Source organism: Phaethon aethereus (genome assembly GCF_964289735.1).
Source record: "Phaethon aethereus genome assembly, chromosome: 4".
Classification (NCBI taxonomy): domain Eukaryota; kingdom Metazoa; phylum Chordata; class Aves; order Phaethontiformes; family Phaethontidae; genus Phaethon; species Phaethon aethereus.
Window position 1 is genome coordinate 54,283,974 of NC_138578.1, and position 15,798 is coordinate 54,299,771.

The window sequence follows — 15,798 nt, forward strand, 5'->3', positions numbered from 1 at the left end:
GATGGTAATGGAAACTGTATTAGAGAAGGTAGGAGGGCAGAGCAGAAGGTTGGATAGAGGGGAAGGTTAAGAGCAGCTTATAGAGCAAATGAAAACTTCACTGTGCTCTAATGAAGAGCATGTTTGTTCCTCCAGAGTCACATTTTGGTGTGTTTTTCTTCTCTTATAGGCAAACGTACAAATGTCTACCACAAGACTAAAGTGTGATATGTTATGTTTTTTACCATAAGCACCCATAAAATGAGCTCCATTGCAGACAGGTATGTTAATAGACTCTGAAGAATTTTGGGGGAATTACTGTTCAATGTTTCCTTTAATAATCTTTTCTTATGGTTAATATATAGAGAATATTAATTTATGCAAAAAATAAGAGCAGTGAGGTTTTGGCTATTTTTGACAAAGTTATTTTGGTAGTTGTTAGGTGTGTTCCTTTGTAGTAATTGGAAATAGTGATTTTTATTGTTTGAGATTAGTCTTAAAATGTATTACTTGTTTTCAACCATGGAACAGCATCTGTGCAATTTGAGTTTATTTTTAATGTTTACTTGAATTTATTTCTTTCTTTAGTACTTCAATATTTGATTAAGGAAAACAAATACATTTAAACGGTTAATGACACGGCAGATGATGGTAAAGTGACCTGCTAACCTATTTCAAGGGAAAAGTAATAGCTGAGACATGGTTTCTACTTGATTCCTTGAGCTGGACTTTCTTAGCAGCTTAGGTGAACATGTGTCTGCAATATTCTGTGTATTACCATTTTGAGACTTCAGGAAATGAAACTTGCATCAAATTTACTAAAAGTTAAACCCATTTTAAATAAATAACAATAAAAGCAAAGGGTAAAGCTTTTTAAATACTTGTCTTTCTCAATTCTTTTAGTGAAGTTTTGTGGCATTTCACTGAAACTTCAGCCTTTTGAATATAAAAATTCCTTTTAAAAGCTTTACATTTATGTACTAGCATACAAAATAATTACTTCCTAACATCACTGCTTATTGTAATGTACAATTGCTTGATGGTGATTTCTTGCATTAAGTGAAGGAAATATTAGGATAAAAAGTTAAGGATGGACACACAGAGGTCAGTGTGGACAGCACTAGACTGAAAGCAGACAGAAGTTAGAGAAATAAAATATGAAAATCCATTACACAGCAGTTTTGGAAAACAGAAGAACAGTTTTGACTTGACTTTTAAAACAAAAGAAGATGAAACAAAGGTGTTGTATGAAGTATACTGAGACATCATTTTGATACTTTAACACCTCTTTAGCAGTACATGGACAGTTGTTGTTTGAGGAAGATTTATGTGATACTTGGTTAGGAAGCAAATACAATAATAATAATAAATATTAACAATATAATAATGAATCATTACCATTACTGTTTAATGTTGTTATTAATTGTATATTTATAAAATTACATACATGGATGAAGTATAGCATATTCCTCAGCCCTCTTCCATTAGTGATACTTTAGAATTTAAGAAAAATGTGCTTTCTTACTATAAATATTTCCAGTAATTGTAATAGAAGTTGCCAGTAAGTAAAAATAAATTATATTTTTCCTCTCAAGTTTTCAAATGGGTAAGGTAATGTAAATAATCAAGAAGGTAGACAAATAAAATTAAGTATTGTTCAATTAAACATTTGCATAAGGTTGTAGGTTCTCATTACAAATAGTCTGAAAATCCTTTGAGTTGTGTCAGAAATGTAAGGTTTTTTTGCTTTCTATTTAGTAAGTGTCTTGCAAGGAGAACTTATAGCAGACTTGGCTTCAGCTAATTGATGATGGTCTTTGCAAGACATCACAGTAAAACAGTGCTTCAATTTCTTGATGTAACAGAGATTATGAATACTTTTTTTTCTTTGTTGTTGTTGGACTCCACGAGAGAAATTTTACACTCTAACATTTATTTCTTTCAGAAATGATGGAAGCATTTTTGATGGGTTGGTGGAAGAAGATGACAAAGATAAAGCAAAAAGGTAAGTTTTTAAGTTAAAGCTAAAAAATGTCCTATACTTGTACACTTGGGCTTATCAAGGAGATTTCTAAACAATGTATTTATAATTGTGGTTCAGTTATTTGTATTTTTGTCAAAGGATGCTATATTCCAAAGGCTTAGCTGCAACCCTCCATGAGGAGGAGGAAGTCATTCTTCAAAAATGGTGTCTGAGATTAGGAGTGGGTGTTTTTGTGATAGTTCTCACAGCAGAGGGGGGCTGTTTGCATCAGGAACCTGGCAGTAGTATAAGAAGGTGACATAGCTGTTATAAAACATTTTCCGGTTTATTTTTCAGAGTGTCTAGAAACAAATCCGAAAAGAAACGTCGAGATCAGTTTAATGTACTTATCAAAGAGCTGGGTTCCATGCTTCCAGGTAATGCTCGGAAGATGGATAAATCCACTGTACTGCAGAAGAGCATTGACTTTTTACGGAAGCACAAAGGTAATTCTTTGTAATTGTTAAAAAACATTGTAAATTCTTAATTATTTTAATGATATTAACTTAGTACATAAAACACTAACAATTTTTGCAGCTCCTTTAAGTAAATTGTCCAAAAAAATACAGAGCTCCCAAAGAAAGATACCTTAAGATCCTAATTTAGGTAGCAGAGATGTAACTATGTTTTTGCTAATATTTTGCAAAAGCCAGTACTAATATTTTTTTGTCCCATAGTTGTTAAAGAAGTCTGTTTCATAAAGAGAAGCATTTATTTTTGAAATAACCTTTAAGTTTTTTGTTGTGGACAGATGGAGACCTTTAGAATATAGTCACTTTGTAAGACACAAGTTGTCTTTGCTTCACAGGAAAACTGCAGATCCATTTCAGTGGCAGTACTTGCTTTGATATGTAGAGAAGACTGGTTTGAATAGTGGGTTTGTCTCTCCAAGTTCGACATAAAGCAAGATAAATGACTGAAAAAGCTAGTCCAAGGGAACTTAATGCTCCCTCTCTTTATGTTAGGTATCTACACAACTGGCTGCTTTAACAAAGATAAGGCAATAGGGCATTGTGGTCTCCAGCAAGTGTTGAGTAGGTTGTTTGAGAAAGGGTGGCATACAGTAGGTGTGCAGACCACGAGCATGGGTGTTTTTTTCTTCCTTTTAGCTGGAAAACCAAAACCAAACAGAAAGTATATAAATACTTAAATACTTTTACTTGAACTTTCTAATTTTCAAGACATATTCACTGATGTATAAGCCACTGAGTGTGTGTTTGTTGTTTCTTAAACCCTCATATGAAATGTCAAAATTATTAATGGCTATGAACATTCTTGCTGTGTTTTGTTTCTCTGGTTGTTTGCATCAGCCGATGGTGGGATATACCCAGATATGTTGTACTGAAGTTCATTACAGATCATTATTTCTCTCATGAAAAAATTCTTCCACCAAGTGTATACTTACACATATTGCTGTATTAAAAAAAAACCTTGTCCCAGCTCCTATACTTGTTCTTAGCATGGCACCTTGTGGGTCACACTGCCAAAAACAAGTTTAAAAATTCAAGAAAATGAGCTCTTTCACGAGTTAACCTATTTCCCTGAGTAATTTCTGACCATGCATACTAATTAGAAGGCAGTAGGGACAAAAGAAACCTCTATTAGGTTATAGAATAAAATAAGTAAAGCTATTAAGTTGGTGGATAGGTTTGTATTTATCAACAATATGTGTATCAATTTAAGGTATGTTAAGGTATGATAAATATTTTTCCATGTCCTAGCATCTCTCTTCCATTAGTGTTATGGTTCAAGTAGCACCAGACGTGTACTGAATAGTGCTGTTAAAAGGTAAATATAACAACTAAAACAGAAAGGGAGGGGGAATAATTTTTGCAAGTGTTCATAGGTTTGGGGTTTTTTTTTTTCCCCATTAAATATTGATTATGCTGTTTTAATTCTTGAGATACATTTGTCTCATAACAAAAAGAAAAGCAGTGTGAAGGCTCCTTTTCTGTAAAAGTCAGTTCTGTAGGTTCTAAGGCCTCTGAAAATTGGTTCTGTTTCAAAATCACTTTGTCTTCTATTGATGATTCCTATCATAAAATACAGAATATGGAATGAACATGTGTGTCAGCCAGCCAGCAAAATGCTTTCTGAGATTATATTTTTGAAATATTTTGGGTTTGTTTTTTTTTTTTAGCATAAAGGGGGAAAAAAGCAGCTCTGGACACTGGTGCCTTTTAGGGCATGGTGCTTTTGTCGTTCACATGGTGGGGCAGAGTGCAGCTTTGTGTGACTGCACATATCGTACTAAGGTCTCTAAACCTCTGACTGCCAGTGCTCACTAGCATTGCTCTGTACTTGGTTTACTTGAAAATGTTTTGGACAAAATGTTGGCAAAGGTCAGAAGCATGCTTTGCCTCCTGAGGTGCTTGGACCTGTTTGTTACAATAAAGCAGAGTGCCCTAGCAATAAATGAATTGTTTGGCAATGATTAGCTGCTTTATTGTTGAAAATCCTACTGTGTTCAGCCATCAGGTTTTGATTAACTGCATTGCTTCTGGTTCTTTCTGGACCGTTTCCACATTGGCCAGGCTTGGTACTCTGGCAGCAGCTCCAGATGAACTATCTGAGCTGGTTATTGGCCTGTGTGGATTCTGTTTCTCCTGGGGGAAAAAACAGCAGGGTAAGCACACTGAAATTGTATTACTGAGAGCACTTCACTTACTAATACTGCCTGTCATCTTCCTTTGAATTTGTAAACAATAAATTTTTGAAAATTATGAAATATTGAAGAATGTTGCTGTTTATAACTGATATTCATACAGCACACAGATAAATGCTACAGATCTTGGCCCAGCTGGCAATTTCTTTTGAGGATGCTCAGTGCTGATGCAGAGTTGCTTCAGATCCATGACTTGAAGGCTGGACGAGTTCAACATGCAAGCTTGGTTGTGCTTCTTTGTCTGGTATCTAGCTCAGGAACGTCACCTCAGTGTCATTTATCTTTGAATGCAACCTGTGGCATGATTTTTAAGCATTTCTCTAGTTACCATGTAAAACAAGTTTTTTCTGTGTTACTTTGGCTCTGTTTTCCAATATCATACTTGTTCTAATTACGGGGAATGTAAAAACACCCATACTTGTGGTAAGAATGGTTCATTAAAGGCATAAACTTCAGCTTTTCTTTAGTATAAATCCTTTCTACTGTACAAGCCAGACTGGCTTTTTTTTTTTAAATTCTGAAGTAGGACAGTTATATGGACCAGAATGAGCCAACAAATCCGACTTTTGCAGTTCTAAAATGGAGATTATATATGTCCTATGGACTGAATGCATTAAGTTTCTCGAATTTTGCCTCTGGTGGCAGAGCTTTTCACTTCCATGTCCTTTGACTTCTGCCTCAGTACTCAATATGTTTCTTCTGACTGAAAAGTTAGGCTTGGGGTTATACTTAGGTTATCCTTATTCTCAAGCCCATTCTTACTGCTTTGTGATACCATCTCAAAACAGATAGCAAAAGCCTGCTCAATTTCTGTCTTTTGTGAGATCTGACCATTGGAAATTCTGGTCTGTCTTATTTGTTGGGATTTTTTTCCCCTCTCCTGGTAGCTCTCCTCTTCTTGACAGTTTTGTGCATGACATTGCTATTGTTTACTGTTCTTTTAGTTAAGTCTAAAGCTCTTTAGTTAGGTTTTCCCCCTTCAGTGTGGGAAACAAAGTTCTGAACTGTTCCAGCCCTTTGCATATTTAGCTCGATTCCAGGTTTTCTGTTCTCTTTGAGCCATCTGAACTAAAAAACTAGCTTACAGCCTTTGTACAGACTTGTCCTTTAGAAATCAAAAACCCTTAAAGATGTAGTTTGGTTCTTTCAGTTCGTCTAAATGCTCAATTCACGATTACTTGTTCAGGGTTGTTCTTACAACCAGTACTTCTGTAATGCCCTTGTTACTCATCAAAACAAGTACTATGTGATCTTGCTTCTTGTTGTTTCAGTTATCAGTTGATAAGGAAGCGTCAGCCTTCAGAATCTGGGGTCTGGTTTTGCTTAGCAGCTGTTGTTTCTCTCACCTGTGTATGGGAAGTTAATCTATATATTTCTTCTAAGTCCTACAGGAATCTCTGTTCAAAATTCACCTTTGTGTATGAATCAGCCAGTAATTCTGCAGTGGAGTCTGTCGTACAGCTCTTAACAGTCTTTGTTGCAAACCTACTCTTTTTTTAATGTAACCTTATTTCTTTACAGCAAAGGGTAGGTAGAAGAGAAAGGACAGTGAAAATTTTTAGTGCAAAGGTTAGAATGACCAGGATTGGCCAAGATGCTTGAGGATTAGGCATTTTAATGACCTAAACTGATCTGGAATTTTGACTTTCTAAATCTTTGAAAACAACACTCTCAATAAAACATTTTATTATAGTCTCAGAGGAAAGAGTATTTTTCTATTGTCAAAATCCATTACTTACTGTCATTGCCTTCAGCATTTCCTTGAAGTCTGGCAGGACCTTAGCACAAAGTGGTAGAAGGAAAGAGAAGACAAATCTCATTATGACATAGGGGAGAAGGCTTTTACTTCCTTTTTGAGGAGCAACATCTATATGTAATGAATGAACAACGGAGGAGACTGGAGAACTGTCTCCTATTTCCTACTGTGTATATGTAACTTAGTGGGAAAATAATGGCTTTTGGAAGTGTGAATCCTTACATTGTATCTATGTTTGATTATAGAAATTACTGCACAATCAGATGCCAGTGAGATTCGACAGGACTGGAAACCGACATTCCTTAGTAATGAAGAGTTCACACAGTTAATGTTAGAGGTATATTATTTCTTTTTTTCTTGGAGTAGACTATTTCCTCATAGGGACTCGTTCCATGACAAAATTTTTCAGGTTGGTGATGTAACTTTTTATTTTCATATTTTAATTGTAACTATACGTTTTCATGAAGGTAAACAGTCAAAATTCCTGTGTATACAGTGTAATGTAAAATAGTGTTTCTTTTAACTGCATTTTCAATTACCTAAAATGTGCTAACAGAGGAAGTCCACAGAAGAACGTATTTCTGACAAAGTCAAGTGGATATTTTAAATTATCAACATAAGGAAGGTACTAGTCAAAAAAAGAATTATTGTGCATAAATTAAAATCTTAATTATAAAAAAGGCTCAACACATCCCTGTCACTTGTGAGCAATAAAATGTTTAATTTGTTTGCTTATTACACTTTCCAAAAGTGGTGTGTGAGCATTACTTTGCTAAAGAAGATTACATGAATAGTTGGATTACTACTAGAAATAAAGTTTCAGTGTAAGCTGTCATTTCCTTGGAAGTGAGAATAAGTAATTTGTTTCTTGTTGCTGAAACAATTTCTAACAATAATTGAATGAAAAATATTAAACTAAATGAACAAGCACATTTTATTTTCATTCCATAGTTAAACCTGTTCTTTGAGGCACAGATTTAAAAAGGAAAATGTTCTATATTTTGTACTTAAAAATTTTCAGAAAATTCCCTGTGCTGAATTTCCATATTTTTTCCAACAATAAGTTGTTGAACTAGTTGTTTATATTTTTTGGTTTTTTATGTAACTGTTTCTGGCATTTCTCAAGTCCTCTTACAAAATACATGTCCACGATTAGTGACTGTAAAGATACAACAATATGACATAAGATTTTTTTTCGAAGATGTGAGCTTTAAAGTTTCCTATGTAGAAATACAGTTCTGTCATGCTTTTCTGTTTGGTAGTGTTCAACTAGAAGATACATGTGTTACGTTCAGTGGAAATAGGTTTGAGTTAGTAGACAATAAGGCAGTCAGAACTGTATCTCACAGTTTTCAAGCCTCAGTAGAATATTGCTATGAGTTTCTTTTATTGAGATGGGAATATTGAGATTTAAAATACCAAAGTTCATTGATTTCACCGCCTCTTTTCCTTGTTCTTCTCTTACTTTTTCCACCTCTTCTTGCTTTTGTCTCTAGCTCGTTTTTCTGAATTTTCTGATATTTAAAATGGTGATGGAATAAAAAATAACAGGCAGGCAGAGTGGGAGATGGGAGAAACAGTGGCTGGCTGTATATATGGACTGAAGTCTTGCCTCTGAAACCACAAATTGTTTAAGAACAGGACAGAACAGTATGGGAATTGTAATGCTTATAGTGTAAAAGCAAGACTAAGAAGTTTTAGTGGCAAAAGGCATCCTCAGTCTTATAATAAACTAAACTAAAATTGGTCTAAATTATTTTCCATGTTGAATATAGTTTAACATTTTTAATACTCTCTGTTCCTTCTTATTTAACTGCCCATTATGTTTAATTTCAGGCTCTTGATGGTTTTTTTTTAGCAATTATGACAGATGGAAATATAATATATGTGTCTGAAAGTATAACTCCCTTACTTGAACATTTGCCAGTAAGTACAAATTGTTTTCAATAATACATCTGTTTGTCTATGGATGGTGTTCTGATATGAGTATTAATTAATTGTTAGCCTTTGTGGCATTATAGAACAGATGTATGCTTTGTTATAATGCTTCTGCTTTTTCTTCAGCACAACTCCTTGCTACTGGTGTGTCTCCTATATTAAACATTTCCTTTGGAAATACAGAATGCAGTCGGCACTCTGTTAGGCAGGATTAATGCTAGTCTGGCACTTCATTAGTTTCTCTTCAACATCAGTGAAATAAGGGTTGACTTCAGGACACCATTTAGAATTCACACCTATCATAGCCTCTACGTGAGCCAGAAGAGTATTGCTAAAGAGCTATATCCTTGGAATTTTTTTAAACTAGTTTTTCACTCCTTTCTTCTTTGCCAAAGAAGTCTTACAAGAAATATGTTGCTGCTGGTTCTGCTAGGCATATACTTTGGGTTTTATCACATTCACTCATCTTTAATCTTGCTGGCATTGGTCACTAGTAAATGTAACATTCTAGTTTTTTGAAGTTACCTCTAAATAATATTTTTCTGAAATGAGGCAAATTAGTACTCAAATATGCAAACAATTGATTAGTGAAACAATGAGCTGGGTTTTTTTAGAAGAGAAGGACAAGTTATTCTTAGAGGCTAGTTGTCTTATTGTGATAGGAGTATTTGGTAAAACCTTGAGTGGCATATTTAAAAATTATGCTGCAAAACACCAATTCCACTAAGGTATGCATGGTATCAGCTTCAGAATTTTGGAAAAATGTACAGGTAATTGTGACTTAAAAGTAGAATTTACTAGGTTCTCTGAGGCACATTTGTCCTTTGCTTTTAGGTGTGATTTGTATATTCTAGACATATGGTCTATGATCCCTTTTTTCTGAATACTTAATCAGATGCATTTCTGCATATAATCAGTTGTTCAATTTTATTGCATTCATCTCTATTGTTCCCAGTTTTGTGTAAATAGCTGTTGGACTGATTATAAAATTTATTCATAAAACCAATTGCAATTGGTTATCATTATTGGTAACATAATAACCTATATGATGTAGGGAGGGACTGTCTTTTGTTCGAAGATATTGTTTCAATGTATTGGATGCCACTGACAGGCTACAATGCCCTAGAACAACACCCTGTAATTTCTAATTAAAATGCTTCTCTACTTGGAATTGTTGCATCCCAGGGAGGTTAATACAAGCTTCATTGTACTTTAATGTGTATGTATATCTGCTGTGTTCATAGTGTTTTTCATTAAATGGTTCACAGTGTCAAAATGAAGACAGATTAAAGTGAGATTTTTTTTTTCTTGTAAAATACTCATGTGCATTCCAGCAGGTGGCTTTGTGGAGTCAGTAATGTTCTTCTGAACTGTGGAACTGTTTTGCATTAAAATAGTAGGCTTTGTAACATTGTACGTCTTGCATTATTTTAATACTTATTAAATCTTTTTCTTTTAGTCTGATCTTGTGGATCAGAGTGTATTTAATTTTATCCCAGAGGGGGAACATTCAGAAATTTATAAAATATTGTCTTCTCATCTGCTGGAAAGTGATTCACTGACACCAGAATACTTAAAATGTAAGTAGTTATTGCGGGTTAACCCCAGTAGGCAGCTCAGCCCCACATAGCCACTTGCTCACTCCCCCCAGCAGGATAGGGGAACAGAATTGGAAGAGTAAAAGTGAGAAAACTCATGGGTTGAAATAGAGACAGTCTGATAAGTAAAGCAAAAGCCACATGCACAAGCAATGCGAAATAAGGAATTCACTACTTCCCATTGGCAGACAGGTGTTTAGTCATTTCCAGGAAAGCAGAGCTTCATCGTGTGTAATGGTTGCTTGGGAAGACAAACACTATAAGCATAAATGCCTCCCCCTTCTTCCTTCCTTCCTCAGCTTTTATTGCTGAGCACACTGTCATATGGTATGGGATATTCCTTAGGTCAACTGTCCGGCTATGTCCCCTCCCAGCTTCTTTGCACCCCCTGCCTACTCGCTGGCAGAGCAGTGTGAGAAGCAGAGATTGCCTTTGCACTGTGTAAGCACTGCTCAGCAATAACTGAAATATCCCTTTGTTATCAGTGCTGTTTTAGTCACAAATCCAAAGCACAGCACAATATGAGCTGCTGTTAAGAAAATTAACTCTATCCCAGATGAAATCAGTATGGTAGTTGTGTTAGAAATAATCTGCTTTGTATCACATGTGATCAGTTCTTTTCTTCCAGTGGTATTTAAGCAGAAACATATGGATGAGCCCTGAAGAAAAGCAGCACTTTGTAGGTTTTTTTTTTCCTCCTGAAGAGTAACATTTTCAGCATTGCATTGCATGTCATTGACTTTCCCATGTATTAGAAATGTTCGTCTTGTTTATATAGCTTCTAGTTAGACAGTTGTAGCAGTTGGCAAGAATAAAAACAAAGCAGCCTAATGGGTTTTGGAAGTGTATGCTTTAGTAAACTTAAGTTTAGGGCAGCTGCTTCTTCAAAATAGCTATAGTTTTGGGGTAGTTTCTATGTCCTTAGCATTCAGGCCCTTCATGCACAAATTCTAAAGGAGTTCTCCTTTTCTTTAGGTTAGCTAGTATCATGCTGGTTAAAAGGAGAGGCTGTGTAGCCATTTATAATCACAACATTTACAGTATCTCAATAAGTATGCAGCTTAAATATTCATGCTTTCCATTTCATGTTGCCTGTGAGCTTCATCAAGCATGTAGCCTTTTACTTTTTTTATTCTTTTCTCAGCAAAAAATCAACTAGAATTCTGTTGCCATATGCTGAGAGGAACAATAGATCCAAAGGAGCAGCCTACATACGAGTATGTAAAATTCATAGGAAATTTCAAGTGTTTGAATAATGGTAAGTAATTTCAGCGATGTTAGAGTGGAATACTTAGGCAGCTTCACAGCTAAACAGGCTTGGGACCATTGTGCAAACTTAATGATGAACTAAAATCAGTCTTTCAATAGAAGAGCTTGAAGTAGAGTTATATCACTTCTATTTTGTTTTAATGAAAAAGAAGAAAAACTGCTGATCAGGTATTACACATCTGTGCACTGGAATGCAAATTGTAGTAATGATGTTTAATGCTTTCAATTAAAGAAAACTAGTATCTTGTAAAACATTTTTTAAAAGAATGTAAGAGAAATTTAAGCAAACACTTTAAAATAAATAGCCTGAATTTAGTTAAGCATACTTAAATAGGTGACTAAGTGACCCGAAGATCAGTGGTACCGAGTACCTGCAGTTCTCATTATGCAGTGAGCTGAGAAGTAAAATGTTTTTCCCCCCACTTCAGTTCTGTGCTTTCACTGACAGAAGTTACCACTCAGATGAGTGGATGGGCCATTAGTTTTCTGCGCAGAGTTCCTTCTCCCTTCCATTGATTTTTATTAGTTATGTACTAATGTTATTGCTCTGTACTACATCTCTAATCTGTTTGGCCAGCCTGTGCTGACTATTTACTTGAAAGGCATGTTTATTTGGTCAGCCAGACAAGTGGGTTGTGTGGTGTGGTCAGCAGTAGATCTTCATAAAGATTACCCACAAAAATATTATCAAAAACAGTATCTGGTAAATAAACCTATGTTTTTTTTTTAATGTGATACCAGTATTTTTCTCACAAAATGGGGAAAGGTTGAGTCTTAGTGCCAAACGCAGATATGTAATATTATAGGAAAGACAAGACATAGGCCTGAAAAGGCCAGTTATGGTGCTAGTCTTGGAAAGAGGAGGAGTTGGGAAACTGCAGACCATGGGTTGCAATTCAATATTGGGAAATATTCTAGCACAAATAATTAAACTATATGTGAGCCTTAGGAAGCTAGCAAGGCATTGAATAGCAACCACTGTGGATTTTCCAGGTAGAAATAGCATCAAGTCAATTCAGTGTCTCCCAAAAAGTAACATGCTGTGTGGATAACAGGACAAAGCGCAAATAAATGATGGACTTTTATAATATGCTTCTGACAATTATCACATTCTGTTCTCACAAACATGTAAGGGAAGCACATGTTAATTGAAATTGGTGGAGAGTAGCTGCAGAAACTGGTTAGAAAGGTTGTCAGTGTTCACTGTCAAAACAGTTTTAATGGGCTACTACTGGCTTTGATTTTCAAATCAATTAATTAATGTTATGAATAATGGAACGTAGCTTGCTGTCATGAAATGATGCAAGGACACTAAAAACAGGGGATTCAGATGCAAATTTAGAAGATATTTTGGGGAAAAAAAACAAGACAAATTGTCTAAGAACAAGTACAAGTTACTACATTCAGGAATAATAAAGGAAATATATGAATGAATATATGAAAAATAAATGAACAGGGAAAAAGGTTACAGTCAGCTAAAGGATTTAGAAAATAATTTTTAGAATTTTCTTTAGAAAAAGGAGTTACTGTGGAATGTAAACTGAACATGACCAAGTCACCATGACCAATCACCAAATTGCAAAAATGCAAAAATCTTTCTAAAATGTAGTCTAAACCACATGAAATAATCCCTCTGCACTTCTTAGCACCCATATGTCCTCATCCAGTTTTTGACACTATTTGTGGGAAGAAGGTAAAGCAGTGGAAAGAGTTAAGAGTAGAGCAAGGAGAGCAAAAAGAAATTTAAAAATCTAACTTAAAAGGCAAGATAAACATTGAAGAACAAAGGAGAAGGGATAAGATAAAGAGGAAGGAGATTACCTGTTTTCTTTCTGATGGAAAGAGTTGTAAGCTTAAATTGCATGAAGAAACTTCAGTAGAAGTTCAAAGCTACAGTTGAACTAGAACCAGTTAGGCTTGTAAGAGCCTGAGAGCGTTTTGGAGTCACCATCATTAGAGCTTAATAAAGATAAACTAAATTGATATGTGCTGGAAATAAAAGATAAGGTTAATCTGCTTTGAGATCTAGTCCATCCTTTGCCCCCTTGTGATTCCCTCCATCTCTGTGATTCAGTAAATGGAATTCATTTGTTCTCAGCTTGGTGTCCTGATTCTGCCATGCACATAATTGTTGTGCCTTTGACTGTTTTGTTACTTAGTTTTGTCTTCAGCTTGTGTCATTTGAATGTGATGGAAGTCTAGAAAGAAATACTTACCTCAACATTCAAAAGAAAAAGCTAAAGCTGATACAAAAGAGAAACTTGAAAGATATTTTTGAAGAAGATGTATTCCAGTCATTTTTAGTAGTTACGAAGAGGGATTAGAATTGTTATTAGTTTCCTAAAACTTCTTTGTCAGAGATAATATCATCTTACATGTAATTTTAGGTCTTTGAGAAAGTTATTTGGTGGTTGTGTTCCCATTACTACTGTACAGTTACTATCCCTGTGCATATATGTCTATGTATTATATGTAGCATTTTTCTTAATGCATGTTAAGTTATAAGCAAACCACTTTAGATAAATATTGGACCATTTGTCTTGTAATATTACTGCCATTTTCCTCCATGCTTGTGTTGTAATCTGTGTTGACCTCATCTGTCTTCCCTCAGTTCCTAACTCAGCGCACAATGGTTTTGAAGGAACTATTCAGCGATCCCACCGGCCTTCGTATGAAGACAAAGTTTGCTTTGTAGCCACAGTTAGATTAGCTACACCTCAATTTATCAAGGTATGTACAAATGGAATAACTTTTATATCATTTTTAAATGTACTCTGAACAGGAAAACTTCAGAGAGAATTCATACAACATTTCAAATACTATTAATGAAAACCATAAGGCATTTTATTATATGAAACTGAAGGTGTCTGTTTCTTACTTCATGTGCAAATAGGTTAAACGTTAAGTATCAAATGAAGTTCCTATGGTGAGTGCCATTTCTAAATAGTCATATAAAATAGTAATATGCAAGAAATAAATTTAGAAGTCCATAGGAATATAAGTTTACCAAGTTTAACTTAAACACACAATGAAAGATAACACTGAGATCTCACTTTCACTGGAAAAAGGAATAATTTTAGTTGACACTTGGATGTGAATTTTACGCTGCTGATGATCTTGGAGTTTGACACCGAAGCAAATCTTCTAGGGCTTAATGAAAGCTTGAATTATTCGTCAGCAACTGGGAGCCAAGTTTGAGTTAAAGATCTTCCATTTTGTTTCAGTACTGGTTGTTATTCAATAACTTGGTTGTTTGAAGAGAGCGTTTTGCTTAACTGCGAATGCACAGTCAAGAGATCTTTATATGTTTAGAATTGGCTATGTGTGAAATTTATAGACTTTACTAAGTATAAGCCCATTCCTCACCAAAATGAATCAAAATAAATACTCAGGATACAGTATAGGATCGTCTGTGATTGTGATTCAGATTATATATTTTCTACAAATACATTAATCAAGGTACAGGATAGTCTACAATCAAACATTTGTTTTTACAATTCAGTTGTAAAGAAATGCCATGAAATGTATATGCCACATGATTAAGCTGCTGTCTGTCATGCAGAACTCTTTGAACATTTAAATACTCTGCATATAAGTTGAATGCACTAGTGTCTTAAGCTGAAGATTGTTGGTGGTATCCTCTGAAGACATGGTCTACATACTTTGCACTTTGAAAATGTAGTACGGAGCCTGTGGAGAAATCATATAAACTATTTCAGTTCTGCCAGGCTGAATAGGGGTTAGATCTCTTCAGACTGCATGCCAGAGAGAGTTTGTTGTTTATTTTTCCTGAAGCCCTGGAAATCTTTCATGTGACACTTTTCGTCCCATGCTGGTCTAAATAATGTTCTTCCTGTTATGCCTACAGTTGGTAGAGATGTTAGATGTGTGGTTTTTGCTTCATTAAATACTTGGGGGAAAAAAGACCAACCTGACAGTATTTGTAAATATTTTTCTATTTTAAAGTCTGACAGTTTAGAACATACTATAGTAAAACTTTTGTGTTTCCTACTTCTGGAACAGGACATTTGGAAGTTGAGGAAGATCCATATATGATCTTTCAGGTCTTTCAGTCTCCTGAGGGTGAAAGCCTTAGAGATTATACTCTGGCCAAACTTTCAGTCGTCTTTACCTGAACTTCTGAGCCCCTAGTGCCCAAGGAAGCTTTCACGTTGCAGAGGTTTTAAGATCCTCTGAAGGGTGTCGACTAGTGCTGTTTGTCTGAGAAATATTCTTGTAAGAAGACTAATATTAGAATGAAGACTTTTAATCTGACAATACTTGTTTATATTCGTTTCATACCTTATGTTGTTTCTGAGGCTAGCATTGACTAGACTCCAGCAAATCACTGTTATGTCAGGAAATTTACCATCCCAGTAACTTTATTAACAGTTGCATGTTGCAGCCGGTAATGAGAGGTGTATTTCAGTAGTGGATTGCCTTATTTAAGGTACAACCTACCTGCTCATCTGCCACTTTTTCTCTTTATTTCAGGTGGTATACAGTTCTGGTTTTTGGTGTGGGTTTTTTTTTACCTAGAATGTCATTTCTCAATGATACACAGTGCTTT

General features: G+C 35.1%; 1 protein-coding gene across 3 annotated transcripts in view; it reads left to right on the forward strand.

The window, feature by feature from the left end:
- Nucleotides 1-213: 213 nt before the first annotated feature.
- Nucleotides 214-15,798, forward strand: part of CLOCK (clock circadian regulator) — a gene marked incomplete at both ends in the record, with an annotated part of 28,727 nt that continues 13,142 nt past the window's right edge. For all 3 annotated transcript variants that reach the window (XM_081999231.1, XM_081999232.1, XM_081999233.1), the window contains 8 exons: nt 214-260; nt 1,925-1,984; nt 2,300-2,448; nt 6,669-6,760; nt 8,260-8,349; nt 9,821-9,941; nt 11,104-11,217; nt 13,840-13,958. In XM_081999231.1, coding sequence (XP_081855357.1) covers nt 214-260; nt 1,925-1,984; nt 2,300-2,448; nt 6,669-6,760; nt 8,260-8,349; nt 9,821-9,941; nt 11,104-11,217; nt 13,840-13,958 — 792 coding nt within the window. The remainder of the gene's footprint in view (nt 261-1,924; nt 1,985-2,299; nt 2,449-6,668; nt 6,761-8,259; nt 8,350-9,820; nt 9,942-11,103; nt 11,218-13,839; nt 13,959-15,798) is intronic.